The following is a 23,228-nucleotide window of genomic DNA, read 5'->3' as shown; positions in this document are numbered from 1 at the left end:
CCACTAACAGCACAAAACAAAATAAAAACCAGAAGAAAACATCTGGAAAAAAATAGATTAAAAGAATAATTATATTTTAATGAAGACAGAAAATTGAGAAACTGCCCTAATATGATTGGAATCTAGGCCCCTCATACCTATCAATCTTAAGAATAGCCCTTCCCTTTTTTAATCATGGACGAAAGAAAAAGGCCTTTTTTTTCTAAAGGTGATATTTTCTCTCAACTCATTCTCTACTTATCTTTATTGACTCCTGGTTTCCTCTAAAAATTTCTCTTAGGCCATCTATATATTTTTATCTATTTATTTTTTCCAGTCCTGGGCCTTGAACTCATGGCCTGAGCACTGTCCCTGGCTTCTTTTTGCTCAAGGCTAGCACTCTGCCACTTGAGCCACAGCGCCACTTCTGGCCGTTTTCTATATATGTGGTACTTGGGAATCCAACCCATGGCTTCATGTATGCGAGGCAAGCACTCTTACCACTAGGCCATAGTCCCAGCCCTATATCTTTTAAAATTATATTTATTTATTTGTTTATATTTTTGTAGTAGTGGGATTGAACATAAGGCGTCATGAGTGGTAGGCCAATGATCTACCAGTGAGATGTAATCCCAGCCCTTTAAAAAAAATTTAGTTTTGAGATAAGATCTAATTAAGATCAGGCCAAACTGGCCTCGGCCTTCTGATCCCTGTACCTTCCTAAGTACTGGTTTTGTACGTGTGTGCCCACTGCACTCAGTTCTGCATTCATTTTATAAATCCCCCAAATACGTTATTATTCACTCAGGGCTTATAAGTAATTTTCAAGGAGCAATGAATACTCGGTCTTGAGTTCTAAGAAAAGTTCTAAGTGTAGATTCTTACTGTTAATGAGTGGTCAGGCAGCTACTTCTTTGTTTTTGGCAAAATTTCCTGGTAAAGTCTTGTATTTGTCTTTGGAATACACTGTAAAGTACCTTAACCTCTAATTAACAAATACCAGCATTCTCATCAGCAGTAAGTGCTACGGTAAGAATGATTAAGATTCAATTGTGTTAAAATCCTTGTTGCTTTCTTTTGCAGCACCAGGTCACAAGCATGTACCTGACTGGGTTTGGGTCGTCGTTGGCATCCTCAACTTTGTAGCCTACACTCTAGGTAAGAAGTTGTAAATAGTCATTTTAGTCAGTGGTTGGTGAATCAGCAAGGAGAGCCACCTACAAAATTGACACTTTCTCCTGTGCTTAATTTATTTTAACTAGATTGTATTAGTGCTCTGTTCAAATTATAAATGATTTTGGATCTCTATGAAAAACTTGGTCAGGGTTGGAGACGTGACTCAGATGGTAGAGTGCCAGCTAATGAGGGAAAGCATCAGATACCAAGTTTGAGTCCTGGTCTTGGACAAAAACATAGAAAACAAAACAAAAATTACTTTACTCAGTGCTAGGGATTCATAGAATCAGAGGAGAGACACACTACTTGTTGCAGGCCAAGTCTGGCCCATTGTCTGTATTTGTAAGTAAAAATTTACTGTAGCACAGCTCTGCATTCTTTTACAAATTGTACATGCTTTCCTGCAAAAAGACATCATTGAGAAGTTGTAAGAGAACCACAAAGCCTACAGTATATGCATTATCTGGCCCTTAACACAAAAGATTTGACCACCTTTGGAGTTAGACATTATTTTTGCTTTAGGCTTAGGAAGTAATACTGACATAAGAAATAATTACAGATTGGTGAAAGATGTTATAACCAAGAACTATGAGAGAACAAATAAAGAGTGTTTGCTTTTTACTCATAAAAGGAGCAGTTGGGGAAGGCTACTGTGTTGGGCATATCTATACAATGTTCTGCTAGAGTGCTCTGGAACATTCCTCAGTTTTTGTATCCTCCTTCCCTGCTTTGCATTTCTCCATAGCCTTACAACTGTGTACCATGGTCCTCTGCTCCTTTGCCTACTTGTTTTTTATCCTTGTGTTCTAATTAAAATGTTAAGTTCCTTGAGGGTATTTACTGCTCTATACCCAAGACAAGACCTGTGTTAGTGCCTGACACTTCGTAAGTACTTGGTATCTATTTTAGAATCCATGTCAGATAGCAGGTCCTCATTTCAAGTCACTTAGATCTTTCAAATTGACCTTTTTTTTTTTTGCCAGTCCTGGGCTTGAACTCAGGGCCTAGGCACTGTCCCTGAGCTTCTTTTGCTCAAGGCTAGCACTCTACCACTTGAGCCACAGTACCACTTCCAGCCTTTTCTGTTTATGTGGTACTGAGGAATCGAACCCAGGGTTTCATGTATGTTAGGCAAGTACTCTATCACTAAGCCACATTCCCAGCCTGAAATGACTTAAAAAACAAACAAAAAATCCAGTGCAACCTGCCAGGTATATTAAGTGCAGGCATGGAGAATGGCCAGAGTTTGAAGTGTTTGAAGAAAAAAGCAATCAGTGAATTCTAGAAGAATTGGGGGAAACCTTAAAATTCTCATATTTAGGGACTGAAGGAATGGCTCAAGTGGTGAAGCCCTGAGTTCAAACCTCAGTTCTGCCAAAAATTACAGACTGAGGTGGAGGTTCTAATTTCTGTTAGGAAGAATGAGCAAATTGTTTGGTTTTTTTTGGGGGGGGGGGGCAGTGGGCCTTGGACTCAGGGCCTGAGCACTGTCCCTGGCTTCCTTTTTGCTCAAGGCTAGCACTCTGCCACTTGAGCCACAGTGCCTCTTCTGGCTGTTTTCTGTATATGTGGTGCTGGGGAATCGAACCCAGGGCCTCATGTATACAAGGCAAGCTCTCTTGCCACTAGGCCATATCCCCAGCCCACAAATTGTTAAATATTGCTAGTGGATTTGTCTGCCAAAGACAGACAGAGTCTGGAAATGGGGCTGAGAATGTGGCTTAGTGGTAGAGTGCTTTCCTAGCATGCATGAAGCCCTGGGTTGGATTCCTCAGCACCACATAAACAGAAAAAGCCGGAAGTGACACTGTGGTTCAAGTGGTAGAGTGCTACCCTTGAGCAAATAAGCTCAGGGACTGCTCAGGCCCTGAGTTCAAGCCCCAGGATTGACAGAAAAAAAGGAGTCTGGAAAGCTGAGCATGGCTTGTGAGCTCTCACTTTCAAGAACATTTCGTAAGAGCCATTTAATATGCAGTACCACCTACCTGTTTCTCCACAATTTTTTTTTCCTGCCAAAAATTCTGACCTGACTTGATCTGTTTGTTGCAAAACCTGTCTTACACTGACATGAAGCAACTTAAATTCTTTATTCTGTTGTGTGACTATGCATGTGTTTTTTGGTTTTTGGTTTTTTGGTAGAGATATTAATGTGTTTGATCACAGGATACTGCTTCAGGTCTTGTGGGGTTTAAAATGTCTTCCTTTCTATGTAAAATATTCCCTGAATTACTTTACTTTTAAAATTTGAACTATATATCTGAAGCTGGCCTTGAACTCCTTATTTTCCTGCCCTAGCCTCAAGAACTGATATTACAGGTATATGCCACCACACCCAGTTTTTATTGCTTTCACATTGCTTTCTTCTCACTCAGAAACTTTTTAGTAGTTTGCTAAATCCTAAAACTTTTAAACTGGTTCAACATTCCTTTTTTTCCCCCCTCTCTTTTTAAAACCTTTTTATTTATGTATGTGTTACTGAAGAATTAAACCCAGGGCCTCATGCATGCTAGGCAAGCTCTCGTACTAAGTCACATTCCCAGTCTCAACCCTCTTTTTTTGCCAGTGGTGGAGCTTGAACTGAGGGCCTGAGTGCTGTACCTGAGCTTTTTTGCTCAAGGCTAGTGTTCTGACTCTTTGAGCCACAGTGCTCAAACCACTTCCAGTTTTCTGGTAGTTAATTGGAGATAAGATTCTCACAGATGTTCCTGCCCCAACTGGCTTCAAACTGTGATCCTCAGATGTCAGCCTCCTGAATAGCTAGGATTAAAGGACTGAGCCACCGGCACCCTGCAACCCCACCCCGACCCTTTTAAGTTGTTTTCTTCTGCATACTAACATCTAATCAAACTAAACAGCTTACATTTTCTGGACATATCCTGTGCTTTTTCATCTCAGTATTTCTGAGCATGCACTGTGGCTTTCTAAGTTTTGTGTTTGTTAATGCTACCACATTCCTTTGTCTCCTGTCTGCTGAAATCCAACTTGTTCTTTATATCCCCACTCAGAATTTTTTTCTTGTCCTAAAGTCATCCTAGATTACTTTAGATTGAAAGGGACCCTTCCTCTTTCCGCACTCTTTCATAATCAGGCTTTGTCTCTTTCTCAAATATAAACACTCTTAAGGACATGAGCTTAATTAGTTTATTGTAAAATTCTTTCAGCTGTTTTTTTTGGTTTTTAGTTTTTTGTTTTTTTTCCAGTATTGGGGTTTGAACTCAGGACCTTGCACTAGCTGGGCAGTCATGCCCCCATCCCCATCCCCTTTTGCTTTTTTCAGGCCTCATGTTTTTGCTTGGGCTGACCTAGATGACATTTCTCCTGAATTAAGTTTCTCTAGTAGCTAAGATCACAAGCCTTGGCTCGCTGGGATTCCAGATGTGAACTGCCATGCTCAGCCTAGATTCTTGTTGTTTTTTTTTAAATAGCACTAGGAATAATACACTGTGTACCTTCAACAAATGACATTCTTTTTTTGTCAGTCGTGGGGGTTAAACTTGGGGCCTTGGCACCGTCCCTGAGCTCTTCAGCTCAAGGCTAGTGCTCTACCACTTGAGCCATGGTGCCACTTTCAGTTTTCTAGTAGTTAATTGGAGAAAAGAGTCTCACGGACTTTCCTGCCATGGTTGGCTTTGAACCATGATCCTGAGATCTTATTCTCCTGAGTAGCTGGGATTACAGGCATGAGCCACTGGTGTCCAGCAAGTGCTATTCTTACACTTGCTGAACACCTACCGTGTGCATGTTTGAAAGCTCCTAAATTGATGGGAAGTACATCTGTCAAGAAATGATTCTAATTTCATACAGGATGAAGTAAGTGTTAAGAGTGAAATGTTTTTGGATCCTGGAGCAAGCTGTGGATATATGAACTAAAAAGAGCTGTTGAATGTTCTGTAGGAGGTTGAGGATTTGTGGCCAGTAGGACAAACCAGTTGGTAGGCAGATTTGGAACAAGTGAGAGTCTAGTAGAATACATCTTTCTTTGATCTGAAATGATACCATTTAATGTGGTAAAATGTATTTTGACTTTTCATGAGACTTTGGGAAATTAGATGTTTCTGGAATCTTTAATTGTAGGAACTAAACATTAAGTTTTGCTTTTTTTTTCTGATGCAGAATGTCAGGGAGTTGTTTTTTTCCCTCTCTATTGTCAAAGTGAAGTACAAAGTAAAGATTAACTTTTATGGAACTGGCTTGGAGCTGCACTTAAAATTCCTGTGATATACTGATGTTTTTGTTTTTCCTACCAGTTCATTAAATCTGCCTTTCTCCATATTAGCATATTGGTTGACCTTTCCTTGGTATGTTTTGTTGCAGATGGTGTGGATGGAAAGCAAGCCCGCAGAACCAATTCCAGCACCCCCTTAGGGGAGCTTTTTGACCATGGCCTGGATAGTTGGTCATGCGTCTACTTTGTTGTAACTGTCTATTCCATCTTTGGACGAGGACCCACTGGTGTCAGTGTTTTTGTCCTTTATCTCCTGTTGTGGGTAGTCTTGTTTTCTTTCATCCTGTCCCACTGGGAAAAATATAACACAGGGATTCTTTTTCTGCCGTGGGGATATGACATTAGTCAGGTGGTAAGTATACATTCTGCCTTTACTTTTCAACATTGCTATGATAGTTTTAGGAAGTTATTGCTGTTTATTTGTTACTCTTAGGCATTTTGGGATAGAAATTGTGCTTTTGAAAATTGAGGTGGTTGCCAGGTTCCGGTGGCTTATGCCTGTAATCCCAACTACTCAGGAGGCTGAGATCTGAGGATCACAGTTTGAAGCCAGCCTGGGTGGGAAAGTCCGTGAGACTTATCTCCAAGGAACCAGCAAAAAGCCAGAAGTGGCTCTCATGGTAGATTTCTAGCCTTGAGCAAAAAGGCTCAGGGACAGCACTCAGGTGCTAAGTTCAAGCCCCAGGACAGGCACAAGAAACAAAATTGAGAAGGTTGGGAAAGTGGCTAGCAGCCCCAGCACCAAAAAAAGAAAAAAAAAAAAACCTTTTAATTTTCACTTATTTACTGAAGATCTCAAATGTATACAAAAATAGAGACTATCGTAATGAATCTTTATGTTCCATTACGTAGCTTCCGTAGTAAGCATTGTACCTGACCAGCCCTTTCTTAGTCACTTCCCTGTATTTCCAAGGAAATGTGATAAATACTTTACTACACATCTTTCACTGATAAGTGCTTCTTAAAAACCATAGTGGCACTGTTGGGAAAGGCAGGAAGACTGAATTTAAGCATACTTCCTGTTTCTGCTAAAACTGTTTGACTAGACGTAGTGCTGCCCAAGCACTGTTGGCGCCCTGGTCTCCTCAGCTGCTAATGCCTCTGTATGTTTTGTCTCTATTTTCCTTCCAGACTATCTCTTTTGTCTACATAGTGACTGCAGTTGTGGGAGTTGAGGCCTGGTATGAACCTTTCCTGTTTAATTTCTTATATAGAGACCTATTCGCTACAATGATTATTGGTAAGAAGCTCGGTGTGGAAGTGTATTTCACCATCCCTTTGTTACCAAAAGCTAGTGTTTGACTGTCACAGCTCCTGCCCTACAGCAAGCAGATCTGAATGCTGTCCGTTTTCATAATGAATGATTCTGTTGCCCTTCTGAGGTCGCAGAAGGGATGTCTGGGGGTCATTGACTGAGTTTAGGAGAATATTAGTGGTATGGAAAGAGGAAAGGGGACTTTAGGTTATTTTGGAGGCCTCAGAAGTGGTAAGGAAATAAAGAGCATATGTGTATGCTATTGCTTGATTCTCTTAGCTAAATAACAGTCCTAACTCTATTTATAAGCCCTGATAATAGAATGGGGGTTTGGTAAGGCTTAGATACTGTTAAAGCTGTCTACAATCACTTTCAGGAAAGAAGTGGTTTGGGCCTTTTCCTGCAGCTCAGGATGACAAAAGGTTTAAAAACTACCTGCCAGTCTACCAAATAGTCACTTTTTGGTATTTGTATGGACAGTTATTTCTTACTTTAAAATTTTTTCTTCTTTTTTCCTTTTTTAAACTTAAATAGCCTGTCCTATAGCAGTTCCTGCAGTGCATATTTATTTATTTATTTATTTTTATTATCTTGAGGTAGTTGTACAAAGGAGTTGCCATTCAACAAAGAAGTTTGTGGGTACAATGAATCTTGATCAGGGTTGCCTACTTCATCATTCTCCCCACCAGTGCCAACCCTTCCCTTAATCATCTTTTACAGGATGCACACTGAACTTTATGACTGCATTCTCCCTCCCTTCCTCTCATTTGTCTACCCCCTCTGCACATATAAATTTGTATGTGTGCATGTGTCTCTGTGTATGTGTGTCTGGGGGATACTGGGGATTGAACCCAGAGAGAGAGAGGGAGAGGAAAGGAGACAGAAAGAGAAACTGAGACTGGGGATTGAACTCAGGGCCTTGTGTATACTCAGGAGATGATCTGCCTCTTGAGCCATAACCCTAGCTGTTTTTGGGTTTTGAGTTTTGGGGTTTGTTTGTTTTTGGCCAGTCCTGGGGCTTGAACTCAGGGCCTGAACACTGTCCCTGGCTTCTTTTTGCTCAAGGCTAGCACTCTGCCACTTGAGCCACAGCGCCACTTCTGGCCATTTTCTGTATATGTGGTGCTGGGGAATTAAACCCAGGGCCTCATGTATGCGAGGCAAGCACTCTACCACTAGGCAATATTCCCAGCCCGAATTTTTTTTTAAACTTTCTGCTTGGTCTAGCTTTGAACTTCAGTTGCAGATCTCAGCTTCCTAACTAGCTAAGATTACAAGTATGAGCCATCAGCTACTTTTCTGATTGGTTTATTGATTGATTTTGATTTTGAAATAGTGCTGAAGTTTGAACCTGGGTTTGAATTCCAGGCCTTTGAATTCAAGTTGGTGCTCTACTGCTTGAGTCACACCTCCAGCTCTGACTCCCATTCCCTTTGGTTATTTTCAGAGGTTTCCAGAACTTTGCTTGCCTTAGCTGGCCTTGAACCATGAACCCTTCTGCTGCTCTTAGCTTTGTGAATACCTAGGGTTATAAGTATGAGCCACCAGCACCTGGCCTAATTTTTTTTTTTTTTTTTTTTTTTTTGCCAGTCCTGGGGTTTGAACTTAGGGCCTGGGCATTGCCGCTGAACTTATTTTGCTCAAGGCTAGCACTCTACCACTTGAGCCACAACACCACTTCTGGCTTTTCTGGTACTGAGGACTTGAACCCAGGGGTTCACTAGGCATGAAGGCATGCACCTGTTAGGCATACTAGGCAAGCACTCTACCACTTAACCACATTCTCATCCCTTAAAATATATTTTTTAACCACATAATCCTTATATTTAATTTCATTCAGTGTTTTTTTTTCTAATAAATTCTTCCCTCCTTTCCTTTCTTTCCTCCTTATCTCTCTTCCTTTATTTTTCCCTCTCTCCCTCCCTTCTCTCTTTCCCTGCCTCCCTCCCTCTTTCATTAAGGGGCTTAAACTTAGGGGTCTCTGAGCCTGTTTTGCTCAAGGCTTGCTCTCCACCACTTTGAGCCATAGCTCCACTTCCGATTTTCTGGTGATTAATTGGAAATAAGAGTCATGGATTTTCCTGCCCAAACAGCTTTCAACTGCCATCCTCAGATCTCAGCCTCCTGAGTGGCTAGGATTATGAGCATGAGCCACCAGCACCTGGCTTTTCTTTAGCAATTACGTTTCCTATATTATGGAATCTAGGCCTTTAATTATGGCAGTTTGATAACTTATGTGTATGTGATTGTATGTGTTTGTATTTTATCACTATCGTATACTTAAAATACCCTGTAGTTGTAAATCTTTAGCCATTAAGTTCTCTTTACGGCAGTACAGTAAGTTCTATTTAAAGAAGAAATAATAAAAATACAGTCTTTTGCCTTGGCAACCTAGCCTTGATAGGGAGCAAGCTGTTGAAAGTTTCTGAGGATGTTTGTACTCTTCCTTTCCTCCTAAGATTGTCTGATCGGACAAGCTTTATATCAGTTGGGCTTGGAATGAACCCCACTGGAATAAAGCTTGGAATAATACATTTTTTAAAGTCAGTATCTTCTTTATAGCCCAGGCTAGCTTGAAACTTGCTGTGTAGCCCTGTCTGGTCTGGGGCTTGGATCCTCCTGGTCTAACTTCTCAAATGATGGAAAACCTGGCATATTTCATCTTTTGTGTGTGTGTGTGTGTTTTGTTTGTCATGGGGCTTGAACTCTGGGCCTGGGTGCTGTCCCTGATCTCTTCAGCTCAAGGTCATTGTTCTACCACTTGAGCCATAGTGCCACTTCCAGTTTTCTGGTGGTTCATTGCAGATAATGTCTCATGGACTTCCCTGCCTGGGCTGGCTTTGAACCGTGATCCTCAGATCTCAGCCTCCTGAGTAGCTAGGATTTACAGGCATGAGCCACCAGTGCCCTGCATATTTCATCTTTTGAAATAAAGTTTTTGTTTGAGTTCCTATCTCTTTCAGCCAGCTATTACAGGAATTTTATGGTGGTGGTGGGGTTGAGTCAGAGTCTCTCACTATGTAGCCTAGACTGGTCTAGAATTCTCAGTCCTTCTGCCTTACCCCCTCCGCCTCCCACACCCATCCCCATTGGTGGGATTACAGGCATATGTCATCACCATACCCAGTTCAGGAACTGTTTTAAAGGAGTGTTTTGTGTCTTGTTAGATGAGGTCCTGGCTGCATCATCCTTCAAACCCAAATAATCAACCGGAGTCTAGAGTAGGACTTATGTATTGTGAAGCATCCATAGGAGTTGTCCAGTTATATTGTTCGAGACATTGAAAGAGAGATGGATTAAGAAGTCATATTTTTAGGGCTGGGGATATGGCCTAGTGGCAAGAGTGCTTGCCTTGTATACATGAGGCCCTGGGTTCGATTCCCCAGCACCACATATACAGAAAACGGCTAGAAGTGGTGCTGTGGCTCAAGTGGCAGAGTGCTAGCCTTGAGCAAGAAGAAGCCAGGGACACTGCTCAGGCCTTGAGTCCAAGGCCCAGGACTGGCCAAAAAAAAAAAGAAGTCATATTTTTAAAGTTGTAAGGAACACCAGAGAACCATTTAACCCATCCTCATTGTACAGGTGGACTTTGAAACTCAGATTAATTTGTACAAAGAGTAACATAACTACTCACCTGCTCAAAACTTGAAGTTGAGCTTAAGAGAAGCCTCTCAACCACTTGTGGTTATGCAGGCCTATATTTTCAGCACTGGGAGGCTAAGGCAGTATTGTTGTGAGTTCTAGCAAGATGTTGACTCAAAAAGGCAGTAGATAGAGGATGGAGGGAGAAGGGAGGCAGGAGACAAGTAGATTCTCTGATGAAGAGTAGAATACTCTATTAGGAATGTGCAGGCCATCTAGTTGCCAATACACACACACACAGTGAACAGGCAGCTGGCTGGCAGGGCCCCTGGGAGAAGGGAATTGCAAAGGCCAGATAGAGGAAGAAATGGCAATTAGCAGGCAGCTAATGGGAATGAAAATGGATTAGGAAACTTGGTAAATGTTAAGACTAATTTTTGCAGAATAGTAGGGACAGAATAAATAAAATGCTAAGAAACTGAAAGCAATCCCAGACCATTGTAAATGACAGGAAAAGACAGAGTGGGGTAGGGCAGCAGAATCAATGGCAAGGTCTCTTGGAAACACCATCCTGTTTTTAGGTTTGAGAGGAAAGAATGATGGTGGGAGTAGGGTGGAGAGGAGAGAAACCGAATTCCAGGGAGGTAAAAAATAAGTCCAGGAACTTATCAAGTGTTCTTAAGTGTGGTTGTTCACTCCATCCTCAGGATGCTACGGGTTAATAATACTGCTCTTCTATCCTACAAATGAGTCAGTGGAAGGCACCCTTGCCAAAGTCACTTGCTTCTGTGACCGGTGAGGCTCACACTGCCTCCTGAGTCCCCTCTGACTCACCACACTGTGCTGCCATTCTCACTGTAGATGATTGTTGGAAATGCACTTAATTTTATTACAGAAATAAACTGGAATGTAAAAATGATATTGGGTGTTTTGCATAGAGTTTATTATATTATGGTAATATAATCTCTCTTGACTAATTCATGATAATTTAAATATTCTTCCCTTTAGGTTGTGCAATATGTATGACTCTTCCAATGAGTTTATTAAACTTTTTCAGGTAAGTGTTTTATTTTTGTAGATGGGCAAGAAATATGAAAATCTTTAGTAATTTTTATTTAGGTAAATTTAAGGATTGCTTTACCACTTAGATTTTGCAAAGGTCACGAAACTTGTATTTTGAATCTAGATGGGGGATAGTTTCGGTGGTATGTGGTGGCTAATGTAGCCAATTAAGCTATAACATAAAATTCCTAGTTCTTTGGTGATGGTTTTGGGCTTACCAGTCTTCCACTTTGTCATTTCTGTGAGTGAATTTGCCTACAGGAGGGAGTGTTTTCCTGTTCAATATTGATGTTTTATAAACTAATTTTCCTAAAGTATACTAACAAGATTATACAGTAAAACTTCTAAATGTGTTTAAGTTAGGGCTTGCTGAATTTTTACTGTCTCTTCTCAGAACAGTTGCATAAAAGCAGGGTTTGGAGACATGATCAGGGTAGGGTTTCATTTCTTGGCCACACAGAGTGGCTGTGTCCTGAGTATACACCACTCTGTTCAGTAATTTTGTGCAGACCATTTCCTCTATCACTTCCCCCTCCAGTTGAAATGCTTGCGTTTTTCTCTTTAATGTTTACTTTACTTTGCAGAGTCTTCTTCCCCCACCTCTCCCTTCCTTTCCTCCTCCCCTCTCCTTTCCTCTTTCCCAATCCCTCTCCCCATGCTTCTTTCTCCTCCCCCACTTTTCCTTTCCTTTCATTGAACTAGGGTGTGGACTCAGGGCCTTACACTTTTAGGCAGACTTTACCACTAGGGCTTTGTTGCTTTAGTCATTTTTAGGAAGGGACTCCTGTTTTTGCTGGGAGCTGGCTTCCTTCCGGTAGCTGAAATAACGGCACCAGACGGTCAGTCTCTCTAACTTGCATGGTTGATTTAAAAACTCAGTCCTCCTGGTCCATACCTTCCGATAAGCTGGAATTACATGTGTGGACCACTGTGCCTAGCCTCTCTCCTGTTTTGTTTGGTTTTGTTTTTTTTGCCAGTCCCGGGGATTGAACTTAGGGCCTGAGCACTGTCCCTGGCTTCTTTTTGCTCATAGCTAGCACTCTGCCACTTGTGCCACAGTGCCACTTCCAACTTTTTCTATATATGTGATGCTGAGGAATCGAACCCAGGGCTTCATGTATATGAGGCAAGCACTTTACCACTAGGCCATATTCCCAGCCCCCTCCAGGCCTGTTTTGTCATATCATTGTTAAGTCAGGCTCCATAAATCTCCCCTATTTCTTGTGTTTGATGACCCTTTATATAAGGAGCCATTAATTTAAAGCTCTGACTGTAGAGATCATTTGAGTTATACTTTTTCTTTTTTAAAAGTTTTTAAAAAATTAATTTTACTTTATTGTTTATGTGGTACTAAGGAATCAAACCTAGGGCCTCATGCATGCTAGGCAAGCACTGTACCACTGCCACATTCCCAGTCTGAGTGATTCCTTATCTTAAAACAATGAGGCTCTTAGCACAACATATTGCCCAAGGTCATATGATCAATGTCTAAATCAAGAGTAGAATTGAGGCTCTGCTCAGATGAGCAGACAAACATTGAATTACTTCTTGTGTGCTTAGAGACATTAAGAATTTATGTCTCATGTAGCGGGGAACTTTTGTGTAAGAAACATCTTATTCTAAGTTCTGTATTACTTTGTATCAAAGTGTCACAGCAAGATACTATTGGTATTTCGTGTTCATTTTATTTCCACTTGTTGTTGCTAGAATATCTCACAGGACAAAGGCCAACTTGTATTTGTTTGCCATTACATTCTTGAAACAGTAGTGGATTGGTTTAAAAGGACAAAATGTGAGAACAGGGGTCTAAAGACTCAGTTATGTAACTTTAGATTCCCTCACCCTACTTAGCCTATCTGTAAAGTGGGATTCATACTGTTAGTTCTGTCATTGCTTGACATTATTGTGAGCATAAAATGTGAAATGTGAAAGTACCTTGGAAATAACAAAGTACTATACAGTATGGTTTATGTAATAATATTCTTTGTATTGATTTTTTTTTTCAGAAGCTATAAAAATAACACCTTGAAACACAATTCAATCTATGAAGCTATGGTTCCCTTCTTTTCTCCATGTTTGCTCTTCATTTTGTCTACAGTGTGGATCCTCCGGTCACCTTCAGATATTTTAGAGATACATCCTAGATTATTCTACTTTATGGTTGGGACAGCATTTGCTAACAGCACAGTAAGTGTCCCCTTCCCCCCACCCCTCTTTTCTTTTACCGCCTCTTCTTTTTTTTGGCCAGTCCTGGGGCTTGAACTCAGGGCCTAGGCATTGTCCCTGAGACTCTGTACTTAAAGCTAGTGCTCCACCACTTGAGCCACAGTGTATCTTCTGGCTTTTTCTGACTAGTTTACTGGAGATAAGAGTCTCATGGAGTTTTCTGCCCGGGCTGACTTTGAACTGTGAGCCTCATATCTCAGCCTCTTGAGTAGCTAGGATTACAGCATAAGTCACCAGTGTCTGGCTTTCCCTCCTTTAAAAAATAATAATATAGGGCTGGTGGAGTGGCTCAAGTGGTGAAGTGCTGGCCGAGCAAGTGCAAGACTCCCAAGTTCAAACTGTAGTAATAGGAAAAAATCATATTAGGTGTACATGACAATTAGATAATTTAAGATTATTTGAGGAAGCAGATTTTAGAGATGGTAATATAGAAATTTGAAAGAATGATAAAGGGCTGGGGATATGGCCTAGTGGCAAGAGCACTTGCCTTGTATACTTGAAGCCCTGGGTTTGATTCCCCAGCACCACATATACAGAAAATGGCCAGAAGTGACGCTGTGACTCAAGTGGTAGAGTGCTAGCCTTGAGCAAAAAGAAGCCAGGGACAGTGCTCAGGCCCTGAGTCCAAGGCCCAGGACTGGCAAAAAAAAAAAATAAATAAAAGAATGATAAATAATAACTACAGATAGAATGTGCTGAAAGATTATTTTGACCTTTGAACCCAGTAGTATTTGGACACTGATAATTTGCAAGTTCTTTTCTGTTTGTTAGCCACTAAGCTTAGTTCCATTAAACATTGAATATCTCAAATCCTATGATTTTTTTTTTTTTTTTTGCCAGTCCTGGGGCTTGGACTCAGGGCCTGAGCACTATCCCTGGCTTCTTTTTGCTCAAGGCTAGCACTCTGCCACTTGAGCCACAGCGCCACTTCTGGCTGTTTTCTATATATGTGGTGCTGGGGAATTGAACCCAGGGCCTCATATATACGAGGCAAGCACTCTTGCCACTAGGCCATATCCCCAGCCCAAATCCTATGATTTGACAGGAAAAAATTAAGTTGGAAAGCTCCAATGCATCACATAAAACGTTACCTTGTAAAGAATAAAGCTGTATTTGAGTAAGGTGTTGGGAATAAATGGAACCAAAGAAGCTCTGAGGTGCTGGTTTATTATCAATTTTATTTATTTATTATAAATTAGAGGTACAGCTTTCCCTTTACTGTGAATAAATTTAGTTGTGTGGGGTGCAGGAGGCTATTTGGAAATAGAATTGTATAACTGAGAGAAAAGTATTCTATCTAAACTTTTTATGCAGTGGAAGAATGCCTTCTATTATATCCTTCCTGAATTATCTAACAGACTTCTGACACACAGTTATAAAGATCTGTATTTGGAAATGAAGCCAGGGTCCATTTGGATCTCTAAGTAGTTACTGGTCTTACATTAATAGAAATGTGTTGGTTCAACTTTTTAAATATTACTTTTTAAGTGTCCATGTGACTAGTTCTAGAAATTCTTTGCTAATTTAACTTTTTTTTTTTACTCCTTCCTTCCTTTCCTCTCTCCTTGTCTCCTCGTTTCCCTCTCTCCTTCCCTGTTCTTTCCCCTTCAGTGTCAGCTGATCGTTTGTCAAATGAGTAGCACCAGGTGCCCGACTCTGAATTGGTTGCTGGCTCCTCTTTTCTTGGTTGTCATGGCAGTGAACTTGGGAGTGGCCTCTTACCTTGAGAGCATTCTCCTGTATACATTAACAGCTGTCTTCACTCTGGCTCACATCCATTATGGAGTAAGAGTGGTAAGTCATCTAGAGCAAAATTAATTTCCATTTGTTTCACAGTAGCAAGTAGACTGGAAAATTTCAAAAGAGAAGTTCCTTACCATAGTAACTAGGAGGATTTTAGACTGTTCCATACTTTTCAGATAATATCCACATGTGTAATTTTAGATTTTTATTGTTGTCAGTCATGGGGCTTGAAGTCAGGGCCTGGGTACTGTCCTTGAGCTTTTTCGCTCAAGACTAACGCTCTACCATGTTGTGCCACAGTGCCAATTCTGGTTTTCTGGTGGTTAATTGGAGATAAGAGTCTCACAGACTTTCTTGCCTGGGCTGGCTTTGAGCCTCAATCCTTAGATCTCAGCTTCCTGAATACATAGAATTACAGACATGCGCCATCAGCGCCTGGCTTAGATACTTCTTTTTTCTTATTTTTATAAAAGATTGTTATAGTAACTACAAATGATTATAAATCTGGGTAATTACTGTGGGTATTAGTTCTCATTTTAAGTGGCATTAAATGTAAGCCACTTTTTTGTTGAGTAGAATTGTAAACTGTTCTGTGATTTTAATTTTGTGGCCACCAGACAATCCCATTTTTAATCCATTTCTTCCAAAATGCTTCCATAACATTAGAGAAACTTTTTTGCTCATTACTATAATTTGGAAAGAAACTAAAATTGGTTTTGTGTATTTCTTTCCTCCACTCTCTAATGCTGTGATCAGTGAAATAAAAGGGTGGTTAGAATTTTCATACAAGAAGGTGGCTTTTATTTTATTTGAGGTTTGAGTCCTCATCAATAAAAATAAATGTGTAGGAAATATAGAAGAAAAATGATTTTTGCAATTTTTAATAGTAATTTCAGGATGAATGAATACAATGGAAAGTACCAAACTTAATAATGGTACCCCAGCCACTTCCATGGTGATTGGGTTTTCACCATTACAAATAATGTTGATGTTATTAGCAAACTGGAATAGCAACATTTTATTTGTTTTATATTCAGAAAATAATTTCATTGAATGGGTTTATTTACATTTTGTGGTATCAGCTTCTGTTTTGTATTCTTGCTTTGAAAGGAATCCCCTGTGAGTCTGAGAAACAAAATGTCTTTACTTCTGTATTATTGTGCACATTTTTTTGAATGGGGGGGAACCTTTGTCATGCTTGCTAATAGCGTGTGTTCTTAGACTTCTTTCCCTTAATATTTGTCCCCCAAGCACCCCTCATTTGTTAGGAAGAACAGCATGTTCACCTTATTTGTGGGCTCACTACATGCAGTTTTGACCAAGCACAATCAGAAAACTTGTAAAAAAAAAAAATCAAAAGAAATTACAGTACTGAAAAGCTTAAATTTCCTCTCAAGAATCACATTGCAAAGTTGATGTGAGGAGGCTCTCAATTTTTCCTGTTTGTCACACAACTTAAATAAGTGTGTGAACCGCTCTGTGTTTCTCTGCCATTCATTTGTCTTCGAAAAGCACATGGTGCCCCAAAAGCCAGGTCAAAGTGACTGTTGAATTTAAGTGGGAAAGTGAAAGGCGGAGATGGGTCGGCGGGCAGGTGGATGGTCTGTAGTAAGAGATGGGTCGGTGGGCAGGTGGACGGTCTGTCTGTACTAGGAGTTGGGTGAGCCACATATCCGGGCACAGTGCTGACCTCGGTGCAACCTGAGGGCTCCCACTTTTTCCTCAGTGGTGTGTCCTCAGAGCCACGTACATCCCTGCCATACCATCATGACATAAGATATTAATGTTTTGATTTGTACACATTTCATATTAGGCTTTCTATCAACACTCTTAGGCCCTTAGCATATACATGATTAGAACAGTTGCCAATGTTTTCTTTAAATTGTGTTAGCTTATTATAACCCTCTAGAAACATTAGGAACCCATACACGTATGAGACCAAAATAGCTTTTTTTTTTTTTTGCTAGTACTGAGACTTGAACTCAGGGCCTCATGCTCAACTTTTTCACTCAAGTTTGGTGCTCTACCACTTGAGTCACACCTCTGCTTCTAACAGTTTCATTTAAATCACAAAGATAGCACAAGTTCATTGTGAAAAATCTATAAAAATAAACAAGATATTCTAGGAGCATCTTTATTATCTGTCTTTGTGTTCTTTTATGACTTCTACAACTTAGCAAAAGGAAACCTCTTAAGGTAGTGCTTCCTCACAAAATAATCACCTGAACTACTAACATATAAATGATAAAAAATCAAGTAAATGACATCCACTAACTGACCCAAAGTAAATTCTTCCTCCTGTAACCAGCATGGATTTTCTGAATTTATAGATCCTAGTTTTCATCAGCATTAGGGGTGATTACTTATAAATGTTTTAACATGCTGAATATTGACTCAGATATAATTATTTGATTTACTAGATTGTGTGTACTGCTCCTGAGGGCTTGAACTCAGACAGGGACCCATCTCTTTTTTGCTTAAGGCTAGTGGCTCTACCACTTGAACTACATCCCTACTTCCAGCTCTTCATTGATTAATTGAAGATAGTATCTCCCAGTCTTTCCTGCCTGGGCTGGCTTTGAACCAGGATCTTCAGATTTCAGCCTCCTGAGTGGTTAGATTACAAGTCTGGGCTGGGAATGTGGCTTAGTGGTAGAGTGCTGGCCTAGCATGCATGAAGCCCTGGGTTCAATTCCTCAGTACCACATACCACAGAAAAAGTGAGAAGTGGTGCTGTTGCTCAAGAGGTAGAGTGCTAGCCTTGAGCAAAAGAAGCTTAGGGACAGTGCCCAGGCCCAGAGTTCAAGCCCCAGGACTGGCAAAAAAAAAAAAAAAGATTACAAGTGTGACCTGCTGGCACCTGGCATGATTTAGTAGATCATATAGATCAGCTTTTCCAGTAGATCTGTATATGAGTTTTTCTGGTCTAGAAGGCTCTGGGAAGACTAGATTGTGGATTTAGGCACTCTTGGGTTCAAGTCCTAACTCTGCCTTTTCATTTAGTTCTTTCTAGTTCTTTAGCTGTTCTTCTCCAACAGAACTTCATTTATTTCTGATGACTTTTGTTGTATCTATAGATTGTTGTCTTCAGTGGGTGAGTTGTACGCTTTAAAAAAATAACAAAGCACATCTTTGTCTGATTTTCCATAGGTGAAGCAGCTGAGCAGCCATTTTCAGATTTACCCCTTCTCATTGAGGAAACCAAACTTCGATTGACTAGGAATAGAAGAAAAGAATATTGGCCTGTAATCTTCAAAAAGAAGTACTGTAAATAGATGCTTGTAAATATCTCATCTATCACCATTGAACCAAACTGATCTGCTTGATAGACGTGGGATTTCAATGTGTATGGTACCTGGACAGCAGGAACGGAACATGATCTGCTTGATAGACGTGGGATTTCAGTGTGTATGGTACCTGGACAGCAGGAACGGAACATGATCTGAGCTTGTGGAACTTTGGACTTTTGAACTCCCAGCTAACTTTATTTTTTATAAAACCATGTGACATTTGGGTTAAGTATAATAATGTACCTTAGACCAGCAGAGTGTTCCTAGTGATTTTAACTTCATGAATCCATAATGTCTTTGTTTTTGTTTTTTTAAAGAGAACCAAATTGATTTAGGAACACTGATTTACATTCAGAAAATCCCATGTTTTCATAGTTGGTATTTTATAACAGGTCTTTAGCTATGGAAAATATCAGTAGTCCAAACTAACAGAGAAAGAGACAAAAATAAGTCACCTTCAGCCAGAGATGCCAATGGTTGCAGAACAATACTTGCCAAATTGGTTTCTGTTTTTTCCATGGAAATGCCTTTGTCTTCACATACTAAAAGAGTCTCTAGTATTCTATTACTGAACAGATCTTGGTAAATGGTCTGTTTTTCTTGTCATGAGAAATATTCTGTTGATACTTGGTACAGAATGGGTTTTGATTATATCTCATCAGTTGGCACAGTGCATTGCTTAAGTATAGCAACCCTCCACTGATGGTTTCAAAGAGGGTTGCTGGGATTGGCTATCACTGAGCTGTGACTGAGAATGTATATCTGTCCCAGCCTAACAGGTAACTGCTTGTGAGGAATGTAAATGAAGTACCTTCAAAGAAGAAATGGAAATTGGAACTAGGAATCTCATGAATTTCACTAGGACTGAAATTTGTTGTCTTGACTCAGTTTGTCTGTTCCTCTTAGTGTATTCTCCTCTTGGGGGATGAGGTGCTGGTTTGTTTTTTTTCCCCCCATACAGAATAAAGCAGAGAGAAAAAATCTCTTCCTTGTCCATTTCCCTCCTAGAAGAACCTTTTGATATTTATGCCTTACTGGGTACTTATTCCCAATATGACTCAGAGTAATTTTTTAGGTTTACTAGCAACAAAAATCCCTTTAACTTTATTGAGGTTTATAAATCACTTATTTTCATGAATGTAGATATTTTCTTCTCTTTCCTTTTGATTTTGTCTTCATTTAGTTTGGTGGTGGTGAGACTTTTCTTGCTGATTTTCTTTTATTTTTCCACTTAATGAAGTTTGTGCTTGAATGAAGAGTGTATCTAAAATCCTTTTAATTTTTTGGACAGGTTGCACTTGGATAAAGTAGGCACCACTATGTTAATATGTAATTAAATTTCATAACCTTTATTTATCTATGAATATGGCCATTGTTAAATATTGTAGTTTTTGTTATATTCAGTTTTCTGCTTTGTAAAAAAAAACAACTGTAATTGATACTTTAATTTTGAAATGTTAAGTTTTGATGGTTGTCATCTAGATTATTAGAAAAGAGTCAAGGAGCTAGCTTGCTTCTGTGTTCAGTTTTAAAAATTGTTTGTGAAAGTTTAGGTGTATGTGATGACTTCTCTGAGACAAAACTGAGCCCTGAAAATACATGAGAAATGGATGCAGGACCGTGGTGGGCAGTGATTCTGTGTTTGTTAATAAATTGCCCTCATGGAGGTCAGAGAACGAGCATTTAAGTGATGGGAGATAGTGTATTAACTGGTTCTGTGCCATCTGTCAACACTGCACTGCAGATAGTTAATTTGGAGTAAGGAGGAGTTTTGTTTTATAGTTTCTCAGCTAATCATTTTACTGTTTTATTGACTCTGAATACAAGAATGAGATTAATTTTCCCACAAGAACTGATATTTATAAGATGACAAATTTGGACCAATGTTTTTCTCTTATACAATATAGTTTTTTAAAAAATTTAATTCTGGCATTAGGGTCATAGCCTATAATTTGGGGGCCCTCTTTTTCTTTCTCTTTTTTCCTCCTCTTTTTGATGCTGGTGCTTGAGTTCAGAGCCTGGTACTCTCACTTGGCTCTTTTTCTCTCTACCACTTACCTTCAGTTCTTGGTTTTTGCTGGTTAATCAGAGATAAGACTCTCCTAGACTTTTCTTCCTGGGCTGACCTCAAACTTTGATCCTCAGATCTCAGCCTCCTCAGTAACTAGGATTATAGGTGTGAGTCACCAGCCAGCGCCCAGCTCCAACCTCCCACACACATACCCCACCCCCTTTTTGCTGCAATAAGTGAATTAGAAAGTCATTTTGTACCTATGCTTTATAGCATTTCCCTGAGGTGGCAAGGAATTATGCTGTGGTCAGATTTATTGATGCTCGATGAAAGAACAGAGGCTGTCAACAGGGAAAAGAACTTATTAATAACTGGACTTTGGAATCTCTCCAGTGCAGGTGATTTTTTTTTTTCCTTTTAGTCTGCCTTCCTGACAGTGTATCTTGAAAGCCCCTGCTTCTTGTTCAGTGGTATAGCAGCAGATGTAGGACATAGAATTATAAAAAGCTCTGAGCATTCCTATCGTCCAGTTACTATAACCTACCCACAGTTTAAGGCATATTTCCAGCTTATGCATGGTACTTTGGTGAGTCACTCCCTAGCCTTCCCCTCCCCGCATACGCTGAGCTGCCTTGTGGTCTGGAACATACATGCATGGTCCTCTGCTTGCAGAATGGAGTGCCTTAGCCAGGCCAGAAGTTTGCATTGTGTTTCTGCTGACCAAAGTTGCACAGACCTGTAAGAAGCTTCATTTCAGGTTATGGTATGAAAACCACTCTTGTCAGGAAATAATTCTCTTGTATTTGAGAGTGACAGATAGAAAAAAAATGTAAATATCTCCATGGCTTATGTTACTACCGCTTTTGTGATCTTTTCATAATACCCATGATTGCATGGCACCACAGTTTGAAATTACCTTTCCTCCACAAATATTAATAGATATAGTTTATGGGTTTTTAATGAAAGTCCATAGAGTAACTTTCAAATAAAAAAGTGATTCCTTCCTTAGCATTTTAATACTATAATTAGAGTACTTTTTATTTATTTGGCCGGGCATTCGTGGCTCACACCTGTAACCCTAGCTACTCAGGAGACTGAGAGCTGAGGATTGCAGTTCAAAACCAGCCCAAGCAGTAAAGTCTGTGAGACGCTTACCTCCAGTTAATCACCAGAAAACTGGAAGTGGAGCTCTGCCTAGCCATGAGCAAAAAAGCTCAAAGACAGCACCCAGGCCCTGAGTTCAAGCCCCAGAAATGGCACAGTTCTTACCAGCATGCTGTGTATTCTCAAATAGATGTATCTGGAGATATAGTGTATGTCCAGAGTTACCTAAATTCTAAGATACCAGGAGAGTATTAATTATAACCTGAGCTTAGGCCTTTGGGGTCTGTGCAGGGGAGAAAAAGGTGAAGTATCCTTTTTAAAAGGAAGAAAGGACCACCTTAATGCTCTAGGAATATAGAAGTTTTCCTAAGTACTTTGTTTTCCAAGAACTGGTTGAGTTAGTAATCAGTCAAAAACCATTTGGAATGTGTACCTTGCTTTCCAAAGCAGGTCCTCCTTTCTCTTCCTTTCTAATTGAATTCAACCCCCTTTTGTAATTCTTCTCAATTTTTCACCGGGGTTTTCTCTCACCTGGACATGTTGGACAATGGTAGTTCACTCAGGCCTTTCTTTGTTGCTTCAGCTCTTGCCACATTCAAGTCTCCTTGGTTGCTTTAGAGCAGGATCTTGACTAGTCAAGGACGGGAACTGGCTGAGGAAACAAAGTAAAACCTCATGGGTTGGGGCTTTGGACTTTGGGTCCCCAAATAAGCCAAAACCTGATTCAGAAATCTTTGCTTTTGTTCATGGCAGTGCTCAGAGTGGCCTTATCATGACCTTAGTTCTGGGCCTGATCAAGTGAAGTCAGACGAGAATTTTCTTTGTCCCATGAGATGGTCTTTGTAAGGCAGCATGCCCTTTTTTGAACACCCTGTGGGTGGTAACCTTCCTAATCTAGCTGCCAGAAAGTACTACAAGCTTCCAAGAAGAATGTTAACTAGTATGCTGCATTTGAAGCACTTTGACATGTACATTTAAAGTTGACAGTCTTAACAGTAACATGGTGTTAAATTAATCACTGTGAAACTTGAAAGTGTGGTGATGCTCTGGGCATGTCAGGAAGCTGCTTTTCTTTTATTAATTATGTAACCCATGTGATCTGTATATTTTAGTTGTCATCTTTGATGTGATATAAATGACTGGTAAATGGCAGGCCATTCCTTTAGGGTACAGGGTAAATCATGGTTATCTAATTTTTTCCAAGAAAGTGATGATATGTTTGCTTCTTCCCTGCATGGAGCCATTGGAACTAGATTTGTTGGCTGATTCATTTCCAGTGTTTCTACAGAGTAAAATAAATGTAACCTTACTTTTAATCTGCATGCTAGTAATATGCTGTGCTCTTTAATAAACAAATATGTAAGAGATAGTAATCTAGCTGGGCTTTGTCTATTTGTTTCCAAGTATGGGTCTGTTCTTTATTCAGACAGTTCTTAAAGGAGTTCATATTTAGGGTAGTGAAAGTTCTGCCATTCGGTGCCCTCTCAGGGCCATCCTACTCAAGCAAGGCCCCTATGCTCTATTCAGTCAGAAAGAGAAAATCCAGATTCCCAGAACTGCATAGTGCCACATGGA

General features: G+C 40.0%; 1 protein-coding gene across 1 annotated transcript in view; it reads left to right on the top strand.

The window, feature by feature from the left end:
• Selenoi (selenoprotein I) overlaps positions 1 to 20,560 on the top strand; it is a 37,774-nt gene extending 17,214 nt beyond the window's left edge. The window contains exons 4-10 of the mRNA XM_048353284.1: positions 1,063 to 1,137; positions 5,470 to 5,732; positions 6,512 to 6,620; positions 11,226 to 11,274; positions 13,286 to 13,466; positions 15,117 to 15,299; positions 18,399 to 20,560. Of these exons, the coding sequence (XP_048209241.1) occupies positions 1,063 to 1,137; positions 5,470 to 5,732; positions 6,512 to 6,620; positions 11,226 to 11,274; positions 13,286 to 13,466; positions 15,117 to 15,299; positions 18,399 to 18,464 (926 nt within the window). The 3' untranslated portion in view covers positions 18,465 to 20,560. The remainder of the gene's footprint in view (positions 1 to 1,062; positions 1,138 to 5,469; positions 5,733 to 6,511; positions 6,621 to 11,225; positions 11,275 to 13,285; positions 13,467 to 15,116; positions 15,300 to 18,398) is intronic.
• The last annotated feature ends 2,668 nt before the right edge of the window (positions 20,561 to 23,228 follow it).

The sequence above is a fragment of the Perognathus longimembris genome, chromosome 8, assembly GCF_023159225.1.
Source record: "Perognathus longimembris pacificus isolate PPM17 chromosome 8, ASM2315922v1, whole genome shotgun sequence".
NCBI classification, from domain to species: Eukaryota; Metazoa; Chordata; class Mammalia; order Rodentia; family Heteromyidae; genus Perognathus; species Perognathus longimembris.
This window is presented reverse-complemented; position numbering and strand designations above follow the sequence as displayed.